This window comes from Vulpes vulpes, chromosome 13 (assembly GCF_048418805.1).
Source record: "Vulpes vulpes isolate BD-2025 chromosome 13, VulVul3, whole genome shotgun sequence".
In the NCBI taxonomy this organism is placed as follows: domain Eukaryota; kingdom Metazoa; phylum Chordata; class Mammalia; order Carnivora; family Canidae; genus Vulpes; species Vulpes vulpes.
The window spans coordinates 119,633,891-119,656,477 of NC_132792.1; the positions used below are offsets into that span (position 1 = coordinate 119,633,891).

The following is a 22,587-nucleotide window of genomic DNA, read 5'->3' on the forward strand; positions in this document are numbered from 1 at the left end:
ATGACTCAGCAGCTGCCAGGTTCTGGTCTGTCATCCTGAGAACAAGTCCAGAGGGTAGAGGGGAGCCCCAGGAAAGCCCACAGGAGGGAGACAGAGCCAACCACGCTGACCCATATTCAGGCCAGGAAAACTGGCCCCCGGGTGCCAGGAATGTGGGCAGATCCGGGTCAGAGGCCCCGTGAGCATCATGAACACACACACCAGCAGCAGGACCACGACCTCCCTCCTCCCAGACTGTGGGTCTCTGACTGCCTGGAGGTGACGTCAGGGGCCTCCCCAGGAAATCCAGGCCCTGAGTCCAAGGACAGACTTTCCATCCTGTGTCCTCAGGCTCCACACGGGCCTCCAGGCAGTGGGTGCAGATGCAGATGTGCTGATGTGAGGCCCATTCTGCTTCCACAAGCTTTGGTGTGGAATTGGGACAATCCTCCTCTGGACACTCAGCTAGATGTGGGAACCTCACCGCACCCAGAATACCCTGGGATTCCTCCACAGGCGTCACCAGAGAAGAAGGGCCTCAGTTTCTGCCCAGACTTACCCTGTCAGGTGTTCTAGACTCCAGGCCCGGCTCAGGGGTCCTGCCTGCTGAACTCTGCTCCTCGCATTCCCACCGCCCAGCTCCCAGATGTCCTGCCAGAGAAGGCCTCCTGCTCCTGCCACCCGTGTCCTAACCCAGTGAGCACCAGCTTCCCTCCTGCCCAATAGGTGAAGTAAAACAGACCGGAGTGGGAGGAGGGAGCTCAGGGATTATGTCCTGGGACAGGTGCAGTGATAGAGGCTCAGTGACCAGACAGAAGGGTGGACAAGGGAACCAGGGCTTGCTGGAGGTTCAGACCCAGGGTGGAGGAAAAGATGAATCCAGCGTGACATCCAGGTGTTTCGCTGAGGCATCTGGGAGGATACTGTGGGTGGACTGAGCAGTAAATACCAGTAAAGCCTGGGGAGGAACAGGTTTGGGTTGAGGAGATGGAGGTCAGGAACGGGGTGTGCCACGTGGTCACTTTGGCTTTGAAGAGCAGAAGTTCATGAGGCGGATGTGTGTGGGGATCATGTCAGGGATGGAGATGTGGTCTCAGCACAGCCAGGCTCCCTAGAGCCCTGGGGTTCGTGCAGGTCACCCAGGAAGGGAGTGTGGGGAGGGGGGAACTGTGGACCTGGTGCTAACCAGCAGAGGATGGGGTGCCACTGAGGCAGGATTTCATCCTCCAGACAAAACCCCCTGAGGCAGGAGACAGTAGGGTCCCCACAGTGATGTTGGGTGCTGAGCAGGGAACTGCATGATCAGAGAAGAGGCAGGTGGCCGAGGGTCAGGACAAGATGGGACTGAGGGAATTTCCAGAGACCAACAAGGTAGTGAAGGCGCAGGCAGGAGCTCCCCCAGCAGGCAGGTGACAGGTGCACCTGCGGGTCTGTCTGTGTCTGTCTGTCTCTCTCATATGAAGTAATTTATGAGGCGAGGACATACAGACTACAGAAGAGACTCTTCACTCTGAACAGGGATGAGTTCCAGCTCTCAGGAAAACTGAGAACAGCCACTAGAGGGAACGTGTTGGCTCCACAGTCCTTATAGGATCCAGGCTCCTGGCGTTCATGCTCCACGTGCACTTCTGGACACACGAAACATACAGGAGGAGGACCCAGTCCAATCCCATGAAAGGCTGGGGGAGAGCTTGCATTCTGGAGGCTTCTGCCAGCAATCCTGGGTCCTGCCTGGAGGACACGAGCACACATATGTCCAGGGCTGCTTCCTCACAGACCCTTAAGGACCTACACTTTAATACGATGATGTGATGTAATATATTACATTTGATTGTTTTAAAACTTACTCTTTAATTGTTTTTAATGATTTTATTTATTTATTTAAGGACGATAGGGTGGGGGGAGAGAGAGAGAGAGAGAGCGAGTACAGTAGGGGGAGGGGGAGAGGGAAGGGACAAGTAGACCGTTCCTGAGTGGGGAGCCCAGTGCAGACGTGAAACCCAGATTTCAGAGAATGACTGGATGAAGTCAGTCACTTAATCTACTGAACCACCCAGGTGCCCCATCCTTTAATGAATTAATTAAAATGGCTTCAGACCGACCATGGGCTTGAACTCCCAACCCTGAGATCAAGGGTCAGATGCTCTACAAACTGAGCCAGCCAAGAACCCTAGAATTTATCCTTTGAAATAAACCACAGTACCTCAGTTCAGTAAATTTTGATTTTTTCATTTATAAAAACTTCTAATTTATAGTGATACATTTCAATGGGAAAAATATAATAATAAATGACATTTTGTTTCTTAAGTAAATTATTCTCATTTCTTAAGTACATTGTTCTTAAGTTAGTGTCCTGGCACTTGTGGGTAGACAAGCAATGAGTTATCCAACTGTGATTATTTGTCAACTTTGATTTTTAGTAAAAATCAGTTCATCAAGGTGGGGTGGTTGGGTGGCTCAGTCGGTTAAGCATCTGCTTACAGCTCAGGTCATGATCCCAGGGTCCTGGGATGCAGCCCCCTGTGTTGGGCTCTCCCCTCAGGGGAAGTCGGCTTCTCCCTCTTCCTCACCCCCACATGCTTGTTCTCTCTCTCACACAAATAAATAAAATCTTTAAAATAATGAGTTACTCATGAAGCCAGCACTGCCATATTCTGCTTGACACCAAGTCGTGTTCCGGAAAGAGTCTCGTGTGTCAGTGTTGAGGGACAGAAAGGCCATCGGGCCCAGAGCCCGCGGGCCCAGGCAGGCCTCTCTCCGCCCTCAGGCTGCCCGCAGGCTCCTGTGGGAGAAGCGCTGAGACTAAGGCCGCCCCTGGGCGCGAGCAGCATTGGTGAGCAGCACCGGCGCAGCTGACACGGGGAAGCAAGCAGAGGACAGGTGCATCCTCACACACGCTCCATCTGTTCACTTCTGCAAACCAAGTCAGGAAGCAGGAACTTTACAGGCTCAGAGAGTCTCTGCTGGAGGAGAGTCGACCAGGACCCAGCATCGGTCCATCCCACTGATGCCCTCGAACGTGGAGGTTCAGAAGGGAGCGACCTGGCAGAGGGAGTGGAGGTGCCCGAGGCTCCTGGGTCCCCCCACTGCACCTGGATGGGGGCGCAGTGGAAGGACTGATCCACTGAGAGATTTATGGAGCCTCAGGTCTCATCCCCTGGGTTTGTCTGCATCGTGGAGCCATTGAGGTTCCCTTCCTGCAGCCCTCTAAGGTGGACGGTCAGGGCGCAGCTCTCGGGGACCACGGGCTCTGGCCTTCCCGGGGACTCGGCTCCTCTCGTGTCCTCAAGCCTCCGTCCCCTGCCTCAGGCTGTGGCTGGGCCCCGGCTACAGGGCACACCTGTCATCTGTTTTCCTCTTTCACCTCTGGCTGTTTTACTATATCAAACAGCATTAAAAAAAAAACTTCTAAAAAGTTACTCTGCTCTGAGGAGGAGTTCAAAGATGGCATGTCCCCAGAGAAGGTCCCTAGAGTGTAGGGAAAAGTCCTACTGAGACCCCAGAACCTCAGCATCCTCCCCGGGGCAGGAGGAGGGAGGCAGGTGTCAATCAACACAGCCTGTTAAAAGCTAACTGGTAGGACCCAGAAACTTCTACTTCTTCCTGAACAGTAGGAGGCTCTGCCATTTGCAGCAGGACAGGACAGAAGGGAGCTTTGCCAGGACCTGGGACAGACAGCCAAGGGCTGGGGAGCCGTGCCCTGGAGCCCCGATCCCCGGGCTGGGTCCCGGCCCAGCGCTCCCAGCTGCGCGGCCTCCAGAGTCAGCCTCCAAGGCCTCCTTCTACTGACCCGACCCTGCGCACAAGACCCCCATGTCATGGCGCGTGCACGAGGCCCGGGAGGTCCCAGCCTGCACGAGGTCAGAGCAGTGCGGGCCACAGAGCAGCACTCGGCCGGCGCTGACTGCCGCGGAGGCATCGCGTCTCTGAATAGCTCTCGGCCCAGCCTGACCGCGGGCTGCTGTTCAGACTGTCCAGGTGGGAGGCTGTGAGTCACAGTGGTGCGTCCAGGGGGCGAGGATCTGAAGGTAGTTTGCTGTCCTATAGATGAGGAGGAGGGCAGAGTCCATCCATGGGTGTCCAGGCTGAGGCTGAGCCGACCTGGAACATGTTGGTACCAATACACTGACTCAGTTTCCTGCTTGCTCTACCACTGTGTGTGTCTCATGGTGAACGTGTGCAGAACCACTTAGCATAGACACTAACTGATGCTTGGACTATCCAGTCCCTCACCAGAGCAGTCAGAGGAGGAAGAGGTGAGACCAGAGCCGCAGGCATCATGCTCCCAAGACAGGTGTCCCCAGAGGGCCGGATTCTCCTGCTCTTCCAATTAAATCCTCATCATGGCCACGTCTGGCCTGCGGACCTCACTGTAGACAGTAGTGAGGGGCGTCTCCCCTTTTAGACGAGCTGCACCCCTACCCTGGAATGCAGACAGAGGGTCCTGTAACAGCAGAGGGACAGAGAGGCTCAGAGGGACCCCCCCAGACCCAGTGCTGCTGAGATGTCCTCCCCTAATCACTCAACACTGCATGGGCCCTGAGGTGTATTTCGTAACTAATACTGTGTTGTCTGGAAAGAGTTCCAAGGGCGTCGAGGTCAGACCCTGTGGATGAAGAGGATTGACAAGCACATACCCAGGCACACAGGGATGTGGGAGGACTCAGGCTGCCCCCTCTCCCAGCCTCACCTGGTCCCTGCTGTCTCCAGAACCCTGCTGGCTCAGCTCTGCATAGTGGATGCCACCATCAGGGTCCCTGTGCTCCTCCTGCGACCCTGCAATTGGGTCATAAACACAGGGAGCCGGAGTGTGAGCCCTGAAACCCTATTCCCTCCCCTCCATGATCCTAAGGCCATGGCCACCCCCACCAGCCTCCTGCAGGGACATCCCCTGAGCAGTAACTGCAGGAGGAAGGGAGCCCAGGGTCCAGGGGAGGGAGGTGTGTGGGCCCGGGGAGGAGAAGTGCAACTTGCCTCTCCCAGGCTCCAGGCTCTTCTTCACTCGTGTCCTCCAGAGGAACAGTCCAGCTCCCAGGATCAGCAGCAGGACCACAACAACCCGCAGGATGGTGGGGAGTTGAGAGGCATCAGCCTGTCCCTGTGGATCTGCTTCCCTCCACAGAGAGATGGAGAAAGTTAAGGACAGAGAGAAGGACAGACGCCCATTGCCCAGCACGTACGTGGACATGTCTGAAGGCACCTGCTCAGAAGCTGAGGAGGGAGCAGCATGGCAGGTGCTTTCACTCAACACTTCCCGAGCTCCTGCTTGAGGCCCGGGTGCTGAGAGGAACAGGACATGGTGCCCACCCCTGAGGACACCTCAGTGGGAGGAGGGTGAGAAGGTGCCAGAAGGAGCCAGCCAGAGCCATCCCAGGGCATAGGAGCTCCCAGCCTGTACACACGTGGTCAGGGAGGGCCTCCTGGAGGAGGTGATGGGAAACCTCGACCTGAGGGAGGAGTGCAGGGAGCAGACAGGCAGGGTGGGTGCGGCCTTCCAGGAAGGAGGGCCATGAACAGGGAGGGGGGCACCTTGCCAGCCCTGGAGCTCCAGCACCCACTGGGGCAGGTGGGAGGGGACCAAGAGGGAGGAGCCAGGTAGGAGGATAGAGGGAGGCAGGGGCCTCTTTCCATAGGGTCCAGTGTGTCCCTGAGCGATGAGCTCCCCTGGGATCAGGGATACTGAGGCAGCAGGGCCCCAGCAGCTGGTGGAGGAAGGGGGAGGGCCAAGGGGGCACACGGGGCACCGGGTCACTCATTCACTCAGGGAAACACGGACTGTGAGCAAACAGCCCGGGGCCGAGCAGGGACAGGAATTCACAGGAGAAGCAGATGTGGCCGCTGCCATCCAGGGCTTGGGGCTGTAGAGGAGGCTCATCCTGGCCCAGAGCCTCACTCTCAGTGTGGGGGCCCCTGGGGGCTCCTGAGAGGAGGCAGGTATGAGGGCAGGACGGCAGCAGCTCCTGCGGGGCCTGAGCCCCTGAGGCCCAGACTCCGGGTCAAACTCTCTTCATGCTGGACCTGCCTCCAGCGGCGGCCCCGGGGACTGCTCGGGTGTCAGGGCCCAGAGCCAGCTGGAGCCAAGGGGTCCCTGGATAGGAGTAGGGGGAGTGAGGATCCTGACCTGGACGGGCTGAGGGCAGAGGGAGGATCCTGACCAGAGGCTGGGGGCTGAGGACAGCAGGGCCCATCTGGGACCCAGGCCAGCGGGTGGGGTGATGTTGTCCGTGAGCCCAGAATCGAGCAGAGGAGCCCCCGGCCCGAATCCTGAGGGAGTCACTGATTCACACCCCTGCTGGTGGCATAGACCCCTGGCACAGACCCCTGACACCCCCCGACTCCCCTCCTGAAAACCATCCTGGACACACAGGGAATGATGGGTGAGGGTGGGCAGAGGTCCCTGCTCGGTGCTTCCTGGACCAGCAGGGGTGAGGGTGGGAGTAGAGGAGCCCGGGAGCAACACCCAAGGGCAAAAGCAAGTGCATATGCCTGCCAGACTCTGGATGGGGTGACCAGGTGGCAGGTGGTGCCATAAACAAGAGGACAGACCTGAGAACCCTCACCCAGGGCTGCCTGAGCCCCAGGAGTCCCTCCCCTCTGCAGGATGACTCACCGTGACCACAGATGTCCCCAAGGTCCAAGGTGGCAGTTTTCTGGTCCACCTGGTTGCTGAGCACACAGGTGAGGCTGGCGCTGCGCTGGCTCAGGGGCAGGCTCAGAGCCAGGGTCCAGGGGTTGGGGGCTGGTCCTGGGGCTCCTCCCTGTTCCAGCTCCCTGGGGAGTCCCCTGCTCTCCCAGGACATGATCAGGTCCTCCCTGGTTCCTGGGGTGTCACACTGCACAGTGACGTTGCACCAGCCTGGGGTGATGGACAGATTCGTGGTCCTGATCTGGAGAAGGGGCAGGGGCTCTGGGGCCGGAAGGACAAGAGGACAGAGTGGCAGGTGGTTAGAGTACATCGCAGCTCAGGCTTTGTCCTGCGGAATCTCTCTGAAGCTCTGGCTTCCTCCCCCTCAGGATGGTGAACGTATTTTACAGATGACCCAGAAGTGACCAAATATACAACAGGTGCCATAAGGTTGGAGCTAGTGAGTTCAACCTTTTGTTATTTTACTGATTGATCAAGTCTTAAAAATCTCCCACGAGTAAATAATTGTTGGGCCCACCTACCCATCCCCATTAATTCTAAGAAAGTGTTGTGTCCTCTAGAAGAAGGAGATTTTTAATAGACGGGTTTGTCTTGGTCTAGACGCTCCCCTGCTTCTCCCACTTGGGTGTTTCCCGGGACCTCACAGCCCGTGGTGCAGAAGGCCATTGGCCATATCTGGGAGCCCAGAGATCAGCCTAGGCTCTCAGAGGGAGAGACCATGGTGGGGACACAGTGTGGTCCCTAGAAATGGCCTCCCCGAGTATGGTGGTAACATGCACCGAACTTTTGGTTCAGCCAGAGGATAAGGGACAGACTCCTAATAGGGCTTGCAAATCTCGGACTGAGGCTGCAATGCTCCCTCTGCAGGACTCATCCCAGCAGTGCTGGCTGTGCTGGTGGAGGAAGGGGCCGTGCAGGTGTCACCAGAAGGGGGTCAGTAAAAGAAATGGATTCTTCCGGAGCCTCCAGAGAGGAGCACAGCCCTGTCCATACCCGGACCTCAGGGCACAGGCTCTGGGGTCTGACTCCTGCCCAACAGCACAGTAGGACCCTCAGGTGGGGTGTGGTGAGCCCCTGAGGTGTCCTCACCTGTCCCAGCAGCACAGACAGCTAAGGGACAGCCTGAGGATCCTGAGTCCTGTGGGGACAGTAGTGTTAAGGCAAAATCCCCACTTCCCCCCACAGGGGTTCCCCTCCCGAAGCACCAAAGTGATTCCATCTCTGGGGTGACTGTCAGCTCTGCCTGCATTTGTGGTGAACACCCTGCATCTGATTCCAGGGGAGAAGAGAGAGTCTGAAGGCTGGGGTCTGGGGGGAACCCTGTGAACAGGGCTCAGGGACCCTCCAGGGACAGAGGAAGGAGGTGAGCTCTGGGGCTGGGGGAGGGGCCTACACACCATACACAGTCAGGTGGAAATCCTGGTCGTATTGTCTTCCTCTCGTGTAGAAGCCCCGAGCCCGGTACAGCCCAGTGTCCTCCAGGGTCAGGTTGTTCATCCTCAGGGTCGTCATGTTGAGCACACGGACCCTCTTCTGGAACTTGTCCTGGCAGTTGACCCATTCTGGATCGCGTGCCCCAGGGGAGACCTGCAGCAGGATTGTGTAGTTTGCCCCAGAGGACATCCCCCAGGTCATCTTCTCCAGCTGGACTCCTGCAGGCAAGTCTGGGTTTCTGAGCACTTGAAACAACACAGAAGCTCCTTGCATCCGATTCAGAGAAACAGGGTTTCCCGAATCCTCAACTCCAGAACCATGGGCTGCAGAACCCTGGGTGCCAGTGCTGCAGACGCCTAGGGCAGAGGGCACAGGAAATGAGGGTGGTTTTCCAGGAGGAATGAAGGAGAAAAGCCCAGAACCCATCTTGCCATGAAATCCCTCCCATGTGCTCCGTGACTCCTGGAAGGCAGGAGAGTGCATGAGTGTGAAGCGATGCTGGAATCACTCCTGTCCCAGGGCAGCGTCCCCTTGACCAGGTCATGTGACCTCGCTCACCTCCAGGGTCCTGATCCCCAATGGCAGAAGGAAGAAGTGCATGGGACTCTGACAATAGGTCTGGCACATTTTCAGTCCCTACTGAGAGCATTTCTGTAGTAGGGAGTCGCTCACAGGGTTGAGGATTCCCTTCCTGGCCTTGACCCAGTCCCTGTGGCTTCCCTCCAGGCCTGGGGATCCCACTTGGGGCCCAGCACCCCTTATGCACCAAGCCATAGGTCCCAGGACAGGTGTCTTCTCTGTTCCTGACTCAGGCCAGCCCTGACGCTGACAGGTGATTCCGCCTCAGCCTCCTGGGGCTCCCCATCTGTTCTCTCCATCCACACTCACTGCCCTCTGACACCCTGTGCAGGAAGAGGTCTGGTGCTGACATGCAGTCTTGTAGAGGCCATGCCCTGGGGTGCAGGAGGAACCCCGACACGGCCACACGCGGCCACTGGAACAGGAAGGTGATACTGCTACCAGGTCCTCTTAGCAGGTCAGGACCCCAAGCCATGGGTCCCCAGAGCACGGCGCTCCATCCGTCTCACCTGAACCTGAATTGGCCAAACCTCGATCTGGACTCTCAGCCTCCAGAACCGGGAGACAGGAGGAGTCTGGCCTTTAAGCCGCCTAATCCACAGGTTCTTGTTTCGGCAGCCCCAAGAGCCCAGGCAGCGCGGCCCCCACCCCATGTGGACCCAGCGCAATGTCTGGGGATCCAGCCTGGGCTCTTGGGCAGCAGGACCTGCAGGCGCGAGCTCAGGAGTGAGACAGGCCTGGGCTCCAGTGCAGGCCTGCCCCTTACTGGCTGAGCACCTTGGGCGACGTCCTCAACTGTCTCAGCCTTGAGGACCCACCAGGGAACCTCGGGGACAGAGCTGTGGGTGTCCATGAGGCTCCTGCTCGGGTTCCCTGTGACCACAGGTCCAAAGCACCCGCAGTGAGTGTTTCCTGATGGTTGTCGTCACCGTCCCAGGGCCCGGCTGCTGCGGATTGTACAGGCAGCTGGTCCACCTGCCCCCCGAGCCCGGGATCCCCGGTCCCAGCATCTCAGTCCCTGAGGTCTCCTGCTCCAGGCACCTGAGAGTGGCCCCAGCTGCACTCGTCCCCATAATCCTTAGCTCCCCCCACCCCAACACCCAGGATCTAACTTCTCACCCTTTGCCAAATGGATGAGAGAAAAGTCTAGCACCTGATATTGTACCGAGCATTTCTCCTGAACCTGAGCCTGGTCACCATGCCCTCCGACTGCTGATCTTTTCTGGCGGCTGTCAGCTTTCTGCTCATATCCTTGGCCTCTGCTTGGATTTTTCCTAATAGTTTCTATGACCGAGACTTATTTTAAGAAAGTTAGCCTGTTTCCCATCACAAGGTATAGAAAAATTTTCCAGTTTGCTTTTCAACTTTCTCTCTGAGCTATTGGGCCTGCAAGTGTCCCTTGAAGCTAAACGTATGAACCATTTTAAGTTTCCTGGTTTAATCTTGTATAAAAAGATCACCCCCCATCACATGGGTGTTCCTAATTCCCTCTTGTTTCCTTCTAGAACCTTCTCCATATCACTGTTGGTGTGTGAACCTGACTCACGGGGAGTGTGTCTGGGTCTCTGACCAGGAGGTCTATTCTAGTGCAGCAGGGCGGTCAGCAGCCTGGACGGGAGGATCCAGGAGGAGGGAGACCATGTCCTCTGTTCCCTTGAGCCTGTGGACGTGCACGGTCCTGTGACCTCCCTACCCTTAGCCTTCCCTCTGGGATGAGGACATCATCGCAGTGCTGCCCTCACAGGAGGAGTGCTAGGATTTCAGGGAAGGAAGCTTTCCCACCCCTGTGGGCTGTTTTCGTGACCATGATGGTAACTCTTGACCAAGCAACCATGGATCTGCCTGGACTTCCCAGGTCCCAGACTGGAGTCAAGGTGTCCCCCTAGTGGCCCCTGTGTGGGGTCCTCCTGAGATCAGGGATGGGCCCTCGGGTCTAGACACCCATGGAACAATCCCACAGGAGGCGTCGAGGAGTCACAGCAAGCCAGGGCCTTCCTGAGAGTAAAGTTGTACCTGTATACACAGCTGCTGGCTTCAATGGCCCCTGTCACATCCCTGTCACCAGGTATGAGAGCACCCCTAGGTCCCCACACTGGGAGCAGTCTGGCTCCTTCAAGGTGTCAGCACAGCCCACTCAGGAGCAGAGGCAGGGACAGCAGAGGGCCAGGGGATTGTCAGGGAGCCTTGGAGACCTCACCCCTCTCTCCTTGGAGGGCTGAGGATGTGACCCAAAGAGGCCTGGGCTCTAAGTTCTTAGGGTCCCAAAAAGGTTCCCTGGGTGTCAGCCCCTGTCAGACCTGGGACTAGGACAGGACAGGAGGACAACAGGGAGCAGAGGCTTGGGGAACCCCCAGGACAGTCCCGGCCAGGGGGAGACACCTAGTCCCAGGACATCACAGCTGGAGGGGCTTCCAGGGGACCTTTCTCAGAGGAGAGGCTCTCTTGGGGTGAACCTGTGCAGGTCACACAGAGCAGAGCCAGACCTGGAGCTGGATTCCCTGTCCCCACACCCATGTTTCCTCCTGTCTTGTCCTGCACCCTCCCCCTCCCCTGCCCTGTCCTGGAGCTCCTCCCTCCCAGCACTGCTGTCTGGTCAGCAGGTCTGAGCAGTCTGGATTTCATGCCCCAGCTATTGTCCTGGGAGAAGAGCCTCCAATACCTGGGGGACTTTCTCAGGGTAAGCGCGTTGGGGAGTTTCGGGTTATCTGGCACCTGCTAGAAAGGGGGGAACCCGGGAGAGAGGAGGTCAGCCCTCAGGCTCAGGGGAGGGGCTGCCCAGAACCTGGCGGGGAGCCTCAGCTTGAGGAAGCTGGAAGCCCACTCAGGACGGGAGGAGGCTCCAGAGCTCTCAGACCTGCAACAGGTGCTGATCCCAGAGAGGACAGAGGCCGGGGGCGGGTGGCTGTGCGCTCGAGGGTCAGAGTTCATTTCAGTAAGATGGAATTTAATTTTCAGCATCAAAATAAAAATGTGTTCATTTTCTTCCCTCCTTCCTTGCTTCCATCCTCCTTCCATCTTTCTTCCTTTCTCTCTCTCTTTCCCTCTTTCTCTCTCTTTCCCTTTCTTTCTTTCTTTCTCTCTTCCTTTCTTCTTTCTTTCTTTCTTTCTTTCTTTCTTTCTTTCTTTCTTTCTTTCTTTCTTTCTTTTTCTTTCTTTCTTTCTCTCTCTCTCTTTCCTTTCTTTCTTTCTTTCTTTCTTTCTTTCTTTCTTTCTTTCTTTCTTTCTTTCTTTCTTTCTTTCTCTTTATCAAATTTACAACCCAGAGGAATTAAAACAGAATTTAATATCATTTCTCATGTCTCCAGTTAAATAAAACAGAAAAGAGAGAAAGCCCACATGTTACTGACAGAAAGATATTTCCGTAAAGGATCTCAATGTCCTGCAAAGCTAAGTTTGTAATGGGTAAACACCCTGTTTACAGATGCCCCGTGATTCCAGAATTTCCCAAGAACCTGAGCAGATCACAGAGGGGCTCGTACACTCAAACAAACATTACAAGCAATAAAATCATCCAAACTGTCTGAGAATTCACAATTCTCCAGATCTTAGTTTTTTGTCGTTTGTTCTTATTTCCTTTGTTGCACAGAAGCAGGTGGTCTGATGACGTAAGAACTGGAAAATCCCACTCTGGTTAGCACTAGTGTTCCTTCAGACCAGTTCAGGGCCCCCTCTGCTTCCCTCCTGACCCCCCAGGGCACCCCCACCAGGAGCCCCTGTCCTCAGTTTCCTGTTCCAGGCACAGTCTCACAAGCAGCAGGGGCACAGACCCCTTGAATTCTGGAGGCCGCCTTTCCTTCCTTTGCCAACAGAATGTAACCATAGTCAGGGGTCATGTCGCCCCAGGAGCCAGAGGACACCTGCTTTCTTCTCCAGCTCAGCCCTGGGGTCTGGGTCAGCTCTGCCCGGGTACAGCAGTTGCAGGAGCTGCCCGATCCCCTGAGCATCGCAGGCCAGGGGGTGCCCGTCCCCACCCTGGGTCCCCGAAGCCCCTGCTTGGTCTCCTCCATCCCGCTCCTCAGGAGTCTGCTGGCCCCCCTGGCCTCACCCCTGCTGGGAGTTCTGTCCAGCAGCCAGGCAGCCAGGGTCAGGGCTCCCAGCCTGGCCTCCGCCAGAAGCTCCTGTGTTCATTCCGCTCCCCCCACCCGGGCCTGGAAAGGAGACGCACCGCGTGTGCTCCATATCTCAGGGCTGCTTCCTCTGCTCCTCTGCAAAGACACCAGACAGCCCCGCAGCTCCTGCCTCCCTGCCCGCCCGGTGGTCCTCCCTCCCCGGGAGCCCGGGCCACTCACTGAGGAGGAGGCTGGTGAGTCCCAGGAGCCAGGAGGCCCTGCCCAAGTGGGGGTCCTCTGAGCAGGGGCCCATGGCAGGCTGCCTCCTGCTGACTCCACCAGGTCTATGAGGTTGCAGAGGAATCATCAGCACTCAAATGCAAGAGAAGTTGAAAAGCTGGTCTCAGAAGAGCCCTTAAGCTACTCTGCACCCCTAGGGCGGGGCTAACTGTTAGCCCTGGGACCTCACTGTCCAGTAGATTAGCCCATTCAGGTCTCTCCTGTTATCTCAGCTCCTGCAGTGGGCTCAGGAGATCATTGCAGAGCAAATGTAGGAACAGCCCCATCTAGGAGCCCCAGTGCAGGGGAGACCCAACCCTGTGCTCACAAGCAGCCTGGTGGTCTCACCTCCCCAGTCTGCACCCCTAGGGCCCCTGACCTGTGTCTTCGTGTTCCCCCTCAGGCTCTGGACTTGCTGTCCCTCCTGCCGGCCCCAAGGGCTCTGTCTGCCCCCTAGGGCCCGCCCTGCCCCCATACACAGGGCATAGCTCCCCAGGAGCAGCACCCCAGCCAGCACCTCCCTGGGAGGCTCTTCCCGACATGGGCCCCGGCTCCGACCCAGGCAGGGGTGCAGAGGGATGGTGTCCTCTGGCCACAGTTCAGCAGCCTCAGGCCCTAGCCGCCTACTGAGTATCAGGCCCAGCCTATTCTTCGAAGAGGGGTTCTCCACAACCTGTGAGGACCTTGCCCTCAAGTGGACCCCAGGGGAGCAGCTCCATCACTAACCCACCCATGGAGGCTCCCCTTGGCTGCTCAGACCCTCACATCCTAAGGCAGGATCCTCAGGCCTGGCTGGGGGCCATGCACATTTGGTGTCAGCTTATTGGCTATTCAATCCATTGTATGGGTGTGAGCCCTGAGCCCTGAGGGTTTGTGTGCAAACACAACAGATCCTGAACCAGGGTCTGGACTCCTAACGAGGAGTCTGAAAAATCCAGCCTCATAGCCCCTGTCCTGTCCCATGGTGTGGCCTCCTGCAAGTCCCCACATCCACCCCCGGTTCTCCTCACCCTCTCTATGCCCCTTGACCAGAGAGCCCTCAGCACTGTCGTGCCTGCTCCCACCCACTGATGGGAGATCCCTTCCCAGGACATGCCTGAGCCTTGTGGGAAGGAACTCCTGGGGTGGAGTCCAGTTCTGGGCATCTCAGCCCCTGGTCTCTTCAGGGGGATGGGAGCAAGTGGCTCTGCTCACTTCCCCGTCCCCACAACCCTGGGCAAGCCCTCCTGGATAAGGACTATTTGCTTGTGGAAACCACGGCTTGGGCTCGGGTGGGGGGCCCAGGAGGGAGCTCCGAGGACCCGCTGGCTTTGGACCCCAAGGGCCAGCCAGCGACCTTCCATGCTAGCCCAGCACAGGGACTCTGATGACTCCAGATACTAATCCTGTCTCTTCCTATGTCCTGTGCAGCATGAGGGCTAATGTCACCTGGCCTCCATGTGTCTTGGTCCCTCTGGTTAACAAGCCTGTTTACTGTGAGGGGCGGCGGTGCTCTGAAATACTACCTGTTTTACAGATGAGGAAGTCAAGACCATTGACGTTATCTGAAGAGCCCACAGTTTGAACTGCCCCAGCATGGGGCACAACCAGTCTCACATCTCAGGCCTCCTAGACCACTTGCTCTTTCTAGACCCAAGTTCCTCCCAGACCTTGAGAAGCCACATAGAGGGGGAGGGAGGCCAGGCCTGACCCAGCTCAGTCTCTCTCACACCCCCAGGCTGAGGATACAAGGCCTGTGGTTGCATGTGTGCAGCCTGTGAGGTCCACAGCAGCTGTCTGCAGACCACAGCCTCCCCTGCACTGGCTATGTCGCACATAGGCCTGCATCTCCAGGCCAGCTCATGGTGGAGCTCGCTTCTCCCACACTCAGACACTTCCGGAAACATGCGACTGGCCCGGAGTGTGGTCTCTGGTGTGCAGAGAACTCAGGGCCCTGATTCCGAAGACACACACTGGGCAACATGACTTCCGTGCTGACTGGCTTCGGGCTGGAAACCCCCCTGGAGGAGCAGGTGCCACAGTCTGCTGCCAGGGAGCGTGGGCTCTAGGACCAGATGCAGTGAGGCTGAATGTCATTGTTCCCACCCATCCCTGGGTGTCCCCTGGACACAGGGCTGGATGGCCCTGAGCTCGAGCTGTCAGCACAGTGGGGATGTGGAACTGCTCAGAACTTGCTGGGGAGTCACGGGGCCAATATGGGGCCAGTGACCCCCAGGGCTTCAGGAGACTCCTATTGATCCCCAGAATGCCCTCATAGCATAAACTATGCTTAGTTTATGATCCTGAGGGGCCACATCAGACCTTTCCTCCTTGAGTACCCCACATCTGCCCGTCTGTGAGTCCTGTTTACTCCAAAGTATTTGTGGAGTCCCCCTTCCTATCACTTCCACGTGTCTCCATTCTACCCGTGAAGAAGCTGGAGCATTTGTTGCTACACACTCCAGAGCCATGGAACCGGGAGGTGGCAGCACCATATTCGAAGCCTAGTGGTTTCCTCCTGAAACTCTGTGGCCTGTCATTTTGGGAGCCATTCCTTTGCCCTGACTATGAGACGTGGACTACACTGGATCTGCTCTGCCTCCCATATGTGTAGAAAAGAGATACGAATCCATTGGCCATAAACTAGTTGGTTTAAATTGTTCTTGGTTGCTTGGATGGTATACATGGTATGTGTGGGTAGGATAGAATGTGGTCTCTACTCTGTGGTCTAGGACGCCAGGAGGACCAGCGCACCTGTGTAGATGAGTATTAGTTGCCTAATTGGTGTTCTCTACAAAATTCATTTCTTCATTGGTTTCCTTGACTCCAAAAGTGACTGAGCCCCAACACCAACTCGTGATAATAAACTCAAGTTAAACTAGTTGTTTATCAACTTTATCTCCTTGATAAAGATCATCCCCAGAAATACCACTGCTGACAGCATACTTAGTGGTGAGATATGGAAACCTCTCCTTCAAAGAAGAGAAATGAAGCCCAATGACCCCTATCACCATCCTTTTCAGGGTTGGACTGGAAATCTCAGCTAATATGGAAGACTAGACAATTCAGTTAGAAGCATACAGATTTGGAGGATTAATTAAATCTATCTTTATGCTCAGGTGACATGGTTTTCTACTTAGAAAATCCATGAGAAACTGACAAAAAGAGGGAGGAAGCAGAAGAAGGAGGAGAAGGATCAGGAGGAAAAGAAAGAGGAGGAAGAGGAGTGTGAGAAGGAGTCCTAGATCTGATGAGTGATGATAGCAAGGTTGCAGGACACATGAGGTCACAGCACAAACTCATCTGTTCATACACCAGCCATGAAGAAAAGGAATTCAAATCTTAACACACAGTACTATTTGTACTGACACCCCCAAAATGACCTAAATCGGTAGAAATCAATCAAAATATGCACAGGACTTTATGAGGAAACTATATAACCAGAGGAGAACTAAATATATGCAGAGATAATCCTTGTTCATGGAAATGAGACTCAATATTGTCCAGCTATAAGTTCTTCTCAACTTGATCCACAGATTCAGGGCAATTGCCATCTGAATCCCAGTAAATTATTTGGTAGATATGGAGAAAGTGATTCTAAAATTTGTATAATGAGAAAAAGGCCCAGCATGGCCCACACCATACTGCAGAAGAAAGAAGGTGGACCACTGATACCACTGAGGGCAAGACCTATTAAAAACCTACAGTAATCCAGACAGTATGGTCTCAGTGAAAGAAGAGCCAATAGAGGGATGGACAGAATGGGAGTCCAGACATAGACCCACATGGAGACAGTCAACTGATCTTTGACAAAGGAGCCAAGGCAACACCATGGAAGAAAGACCATCTCTTCACCAAATGGTGATGGAACAACTTGACATCTATGTGGAAAAAAAAAGAAAAAGAACCTAGACAGAGACCTTACACCCTTCACAAAAATTAAGTCAGTGAATCAATATTCTCCATATAAAATGAAGAATTATGAAACTCCACAAGACAACAGAGGAGAAATCCAGGTTTCCTTGGGTTCGGTGATGATATTTCAGAAAAGGCGCCAACGGCACAATTCCTGAGAGAAAGATGAGATGATCTGGACTTCAGTAAAATGAAACACATGCTGTACAAAGGACAACATCACAAGAAGAAAAGACATGCCACATTCTGAGAGAAAATATCTGCAAAAGAAATATCTGCTGAAGAACTGTTATTTATCATACACAAAGAACTCTGAAGACTCAAGAAGAAGAAAAGAAAAACCCAATTAAAAAATAGGCCAAAGGTATTCACGGACACTTCACCAAAGAGGAAACTCAGATGGGGCCTAAGTATCTACAGAGATGCTCTCAAACATGTCTTCAGAGAAAAGCGAATTAAAGCAATGAGAAAGCATCGCACAACTGTTAGACTGACCAAAATCTGGACCACTGACAACACCCGACACTGGCAAGGAAATGCTACAACAGAAGTTCTCTGTCCCAGCTGCTGGGAATGCAAAAAGGAGTGCTCACTTAGGAAGAGTTTCATGATTTCTTGCAAAATTAAATATATTGCTGCCATTCGATCCAGCAACCTCACTCCTTGGTAATAAAGCAAAGGACGACACTTCGTTTTTCTAAAACCTACATGCAGATGTTTTTAGCAAGTTCATCCAAAATGGCCAAAGTCTGGAAGTAACCAAGATGTCCTGCACGAGATGAATAAATCAATAAATGGGTCCATCCAGACAGTGGACTATCACTCAGCACTAAAAGGAAACCAGCTATCAAGCCACGAAAAGAAAGCAGGAAACCGAAATGCATATTACTACATGAAAGAAGCTGATCTGAAACGAATACACACAGTATGATGCGAACTAACACGACCTTCTGGAAAAGGTAACATTATGGAGATAGTAAAATCCTCCGTGTTTGCCAGGGCTTGGGGGAGGGATCCCGAACAGGTGGACCGCAGGATGTGAGGGCCGAGAAAATATTCTGTATGGTTCTAGCATGGTAGATGCATGTCCTTGTATGTTTGTCCAAGCTCATAGATGCAACACCCCATGAGTGATGCCCACGGTAAACTATGGGCTCTGAGTGTGGTGACGTGGATGGAGGGTCATTAGCTGGGACAAATGCCCCCCTCTGCTGGTGGATGTTCAGAAGGGGGAAGGCTGCGTGTACGTGCGGGCACAGGGCGTGTGGGAGATCCTGTGCCTTCTGCTGGTGCTGCTGAGAAGCCACAACTGCTCCTAGAAAGTAAAGTCTGCTCCTTAAAGGGAGGCACTGAGCACTGGGACAGATGTATGCAGCAGAGAAGGGGACATTGTGGACAGTGACGAAAGCACACCCTGATCAACTCTGCACACAGCAAACCCTGGTTCCTCCATAGTAGAGTCTAGATTGCCCCTGTGAACACGCCTGTCCATCTAATGGTTTTGCAAAACTGAGCTCAGAGAGCACGTAGGTTTGCAGGTTCTCCCCCAGATCAGCGGATGTCACACGTGCTCATCTGGGGACACATCCAGGTTTCCTCATCGCTCTTAACACTGATCTCCCTTCCTTCTTTAACCAGTTCCTGCCAATTGGTCACTTGGACTGTTTCTCACCTCAAAACATGCTGCACCGAACTTCGGTGTGTGTGTATGACTGTTTGCTTGGAGTTTTCCAGAAGGATGAATTGCGGGTCACAGGGTATGTCCATGACGAATTTTCAGGGGTACTGTCCCGTTTTCCCCAACTTGAATGACCTGAAGCTCCTCAGCAGTGTGAGAGAGCGCCCGCCCCTGACCCTTCACAACCCTCCCTATGATTGACTATGTAACCTTGACCGGTCTATGTGACACTCATTAGTGGTCCTCATTTCCCTGCCTTCCTTATTAGCAAATTGAAAAATTCTCTGACGGGTGATGTGGCCACAGGTGTCTCTTCTCTGCCGCTTCCTGGTCTCCCCAGACGTATCCATTGGGTTGTTGGTCTTTTGCTCACGTTTGTCGGAGCTACCGCTGCTTGGTGGCCATGAGGAAACATGGATACAACTACACATTAATAAAACTTAAAAATGTAAGTGAAATAATGTCTTTTTTGGGAAAGTGATCAAAATTCTATTAAGAAGAGGTAGACAACCGGGATGTACCCAGCAACAGAAGAAATCAGGAAGGTCGCCAAGATATGTCTTCATTAAGGGCGTGAGGGGCACACAGTTGTGGGGGTGAGTACTGCCAAATGGCCAAGGAAAATAACATTCCTATGTTACAGATAGTGTTTCAGCTTAGAAAAAGGAGAAGTTTTCTTAGGTCATGAAAGTGTATTTCAGCCTTAACACTCACATCAGACAAGGAGAATCCCCAAACTAAAGCAGGACAAGCACATCTGCTAATCCATGGGTTACAGTCAGTCATACACAGGAAACTTAAAATTCTTAAATAAAATACTAGCAAATGAAATCACACCACATACATGATCACTTTGGATTTATTAAAGGAATATAATGACAGTATAAAGAGAACATTTATTAGTGGAATTTGCTCCATTTGCAGATGAAATGGAAAAAATAGCAGTCATGGAGCAGGTGTATATTCCCAGGTATGGCTCCAAGGGTTTTCCATTAACTTCCTTAATCTCCAGGATGACCTACAGAGTTACAGGCATCCACTGTGCTAGCAGCACCATCCAGGGAGGGGGAGGCAAGCTTACTGTAAAGAGTCAAACCATACATATTTAAGCTATCGGGCCATGGTGTCCTGATCACAAGACTTGGCCCCTGTAGGGACGAGTGGCCAAATGCAACATACAAATGTAGAGATGTGTCTGTGTTTTAAAATTGGTTTTTACTTATTGAGCTTTATTAGTTTCAGAGGTAGAATTTAGTGGCTCATCAGGTGCATACAACACCCGGCGCTCATCACCTCAAGGGCCTTCCTTAATGCCCATCACACAGTTATCCCTTACCCCATCCACCTCTCCTCTTGCAATCCTCAGTTGTTCCATAGAGTCTTATACTTTGCCTCCCTCTCAAGTTTCATCTTCTTTTAGCTTTCCTTCCCTTCCCCTATGTTCATCTGTTTATTCCTTAAGTTCCACATGTGAGTGAGATCATATGTTGTCTTTCTCTGCCTGACTTATTTTGCTTAGTATAATACCCTCTGGTTCCATCTATGTCCTAGCAAATGGCAGGATTTCATTCTTTTTGTTGGCTGAGTAATAATCCATTGTATCCTTTGATATACCACTTCTTCTCTATTCATTTATCCTAGATGGACATCTGGGCTCTTTCCATTACTTGGCTATTGTGGCCATCGCTGCCATATATATTGGGTTGCACGTGCCCCTTCGAATCACTATGCATTTATGTTTGCATAAATACCTAGGAATGCCATTATTGGGTTATAGGGTAACTCAATTTTTAACTTTTTGAGGAACCTCTATACTGTTCCAGAGTGGCTACACCAGCTTGCATTCGCACCAGCGGTGTAAGAGGGCTCCCATTTCTCTGCATCCTCCCCAACATCTGTCCTTCCCTGACTTCTTAACTTTAGCCATTCCAACTGGCATGAGGTGGTATCTCATTGTGGCTTTGGTTTGCATTTCCCTGATGCCGAGTGATGTTGAGCAATATTTCATGTGTCTCTTGACCATTTCTTTTCTTTGGAGAGATGTCTGTTCATGTCTTTTCTCCATTTCTTGACTGGATTTTTTGCTTTATGCATTGAGTTTGATAAGTTCTTATAGGTTTTGGATACTAGTCCTATAAGATAAGACATTTGCAAGTATCTTCTGCCATTCTGTGAATTACCTTTTAGATGTGATGACTCTTTCTGTGGCTGTGCAAAAGCCTTTTATCTTGGTGAAGTCCAAGTGGTTCATTTTTGCTTTTCTTTCTCTTTCCTTTGGAAAGAGATCACTGTGGCCAAGGTGACAGTGATTGCTGCCTGCCTTCTTCTCTAGGATTTTGATGGAATCATGTCTCCCATGTAGGTCTTTCAAATTTGAGTTTATTTTTGTACATGGTGTAAGAAAGTGGTCCAGTTTCATTCTTCTGCGTGTGGCTGTTCAATTTCCCCAACACCATTTGTTGAAGAGACTTTCTTCCATTGGATATTCTTTCCTGCTTTGTTGAAGATTAGTTGACCATTGAGTCTCTCTTCTGTTCCATTGATCTTTGTTTCTGTTTTGAGCCAGTACCACACTGTCTTGATGATTAGAGGTTTGTAAGAGAGCTTGAAGTCCAAAACTGTGATGCAACCAGCTTTGGTTCTCTTCTTCAACATTCCTTTGGCTCTTCAGGGACTTTTCTGGTTCTATACAAATTTTGGAATGATTTGTTCCAACTCTATGAAAAATCTCTTGGTATTTTGATGGGGATTGCACTGAATGTATAGTTTGCTTTGGGTTGCATAGGCATGTTAACGATATTCCTTCTTCCAATCCATGACCATGGAATATTTTTGCATTTCTATGTCTTCCTTAAAATCCTTCTTATAGGTGCTCTATAGTTTCCTGAGTACAGATCCTTTATATCACTTTTGTTAGGTTTATTACGAGGCATCTTATGGTTTTGATTCAATTGTAATTGGGTCCTTCCTTGATTTCTCTCTTCTGCCTCGTTGTTACTGTGTAGAAATGCAACTGCCCTCTGTGCGTTAATTTGATATCACACATTGCTGAATTCTTGTATCAGTTCTAGTAATTTTTGCGTGGAGTCATTTTGGGGTTTTCATGTAGACTATCACGTCATCTGGAAAGACTGAGATTTTGACTTCTTTGCTGATTTGAATGCCCTTTATTTCTTTTTATCGTCTGGTGCTGAGGCTAGGACTTCCAGTGCTGTGTTGAACAGCAGTGGTGAGAGTGAGCAGCCTAGTTGTGTTCCTGAACTTAGGGGAAAAGCTCTGAGTTTTTCCCTATTGAGGATGATAGGAATTTTTAATTAGTTTTCGAACTAACTGATTAAGAATGTTTCTGATGGAATTTTGTATTTCTAATAACCAACTCAGCAACAATTTGCAATTGAAAATTGGATGGCAGGCGGCCTTGGTTGCTCAGCGGTTTAGTGCCACTTTCAGCCCAGGGCCTGGTTCTGGAGACCTGGGATCAAGTCCCACATCGGGCTCCCTGCATGGAGCCTGCTTCTCCCTCTGCCTGTGTCTCTGTGCCCCTCTCTCTCTTTCTCTGTGTCTCTCATGAATGGACAAATAAAACTTTAAAAAAAGAAAGAAAGAAAGGAAGGAAGGAAGGAAGGAAGGAAGGAAGGAAGGAAGGAAGAAATTGGATGGCTTTCATTTGTTTTTATGCTTTTTAAGACATCTTCACTAAGTTTTTCTAAGATGAGATCTTTAAAATTAAGCTTTTATTGTTAGGGCATCAAAAAAGTTGCAACTATTCCTAAAGAAGAGTTGACATTATTAAACTTATGTAGTTCAACATGCTTTGATAAAGGTGTTGGAATTCCTGACTGGGGCTCACCTTAACATTTACACAGAATCTAAAGACTTCCTTTGGGGATTTTCCTGTGAGAAAAGGATACCTGCTGTATAACACCCACTCCTTTCCGTAGTGAAATTCCTGATGCTCAAACTGCCATCTCTGTCAGGGAGAAGTAGCTCTTATATTTTCCTTCAAGCTCATACAGTCAGGACCAGAGGCATCAGGCCTCTAGGACACC

The 22,587-nt window shown here is 52.5% G+C and overlaps 1 protein-coding gene across 2 annotated transcripts; it reads right to left on the bottom strand.

Annotated features, from left to right (window-relative positions):
* Positions 1-1,833: 1,833 nt before the first annotated feature.
* Positions 1,834-13,207, bottom strand: LOC140594972 (SLAM family member 9-like). 2 transcript variants are annotated; one of them, XM_072732603.1, is made up of 6 exons: positions 12,928-13,207; positions 8,023-8,415; positions 6,590-6,886; positions 4,950-5,085; positions 4,670-4,755; positions 1,834-4,423 (listed from the first exon to the last, which is right to left on the bottom strand). In XM_072732603.1, the coding sequence occupies exons 1-5, from the start codon at positions 13,052-13,054 to the stop codon at positions 4,728-4,730; spliced, it is 981 nt and encodes a 326-aa protein (XP_072588704.1). In that variant the 5' UTR covers positions 13,055-13,207; the 3' UTR covers positions 1,834-4,423; positions 4,670-4,727. The 2 variants fall into 2 exon arrangements, with proteins under 2 accessions (XP_072588704.1, XP_072588703.1); XM_072732602.1 differs by having other exon boundaries at positions 1,834-4,402; positions 12,928-13,086.
* Between the last annotated feature and the right edge of the window lie 9,380 nt (positions 13,208-22,587).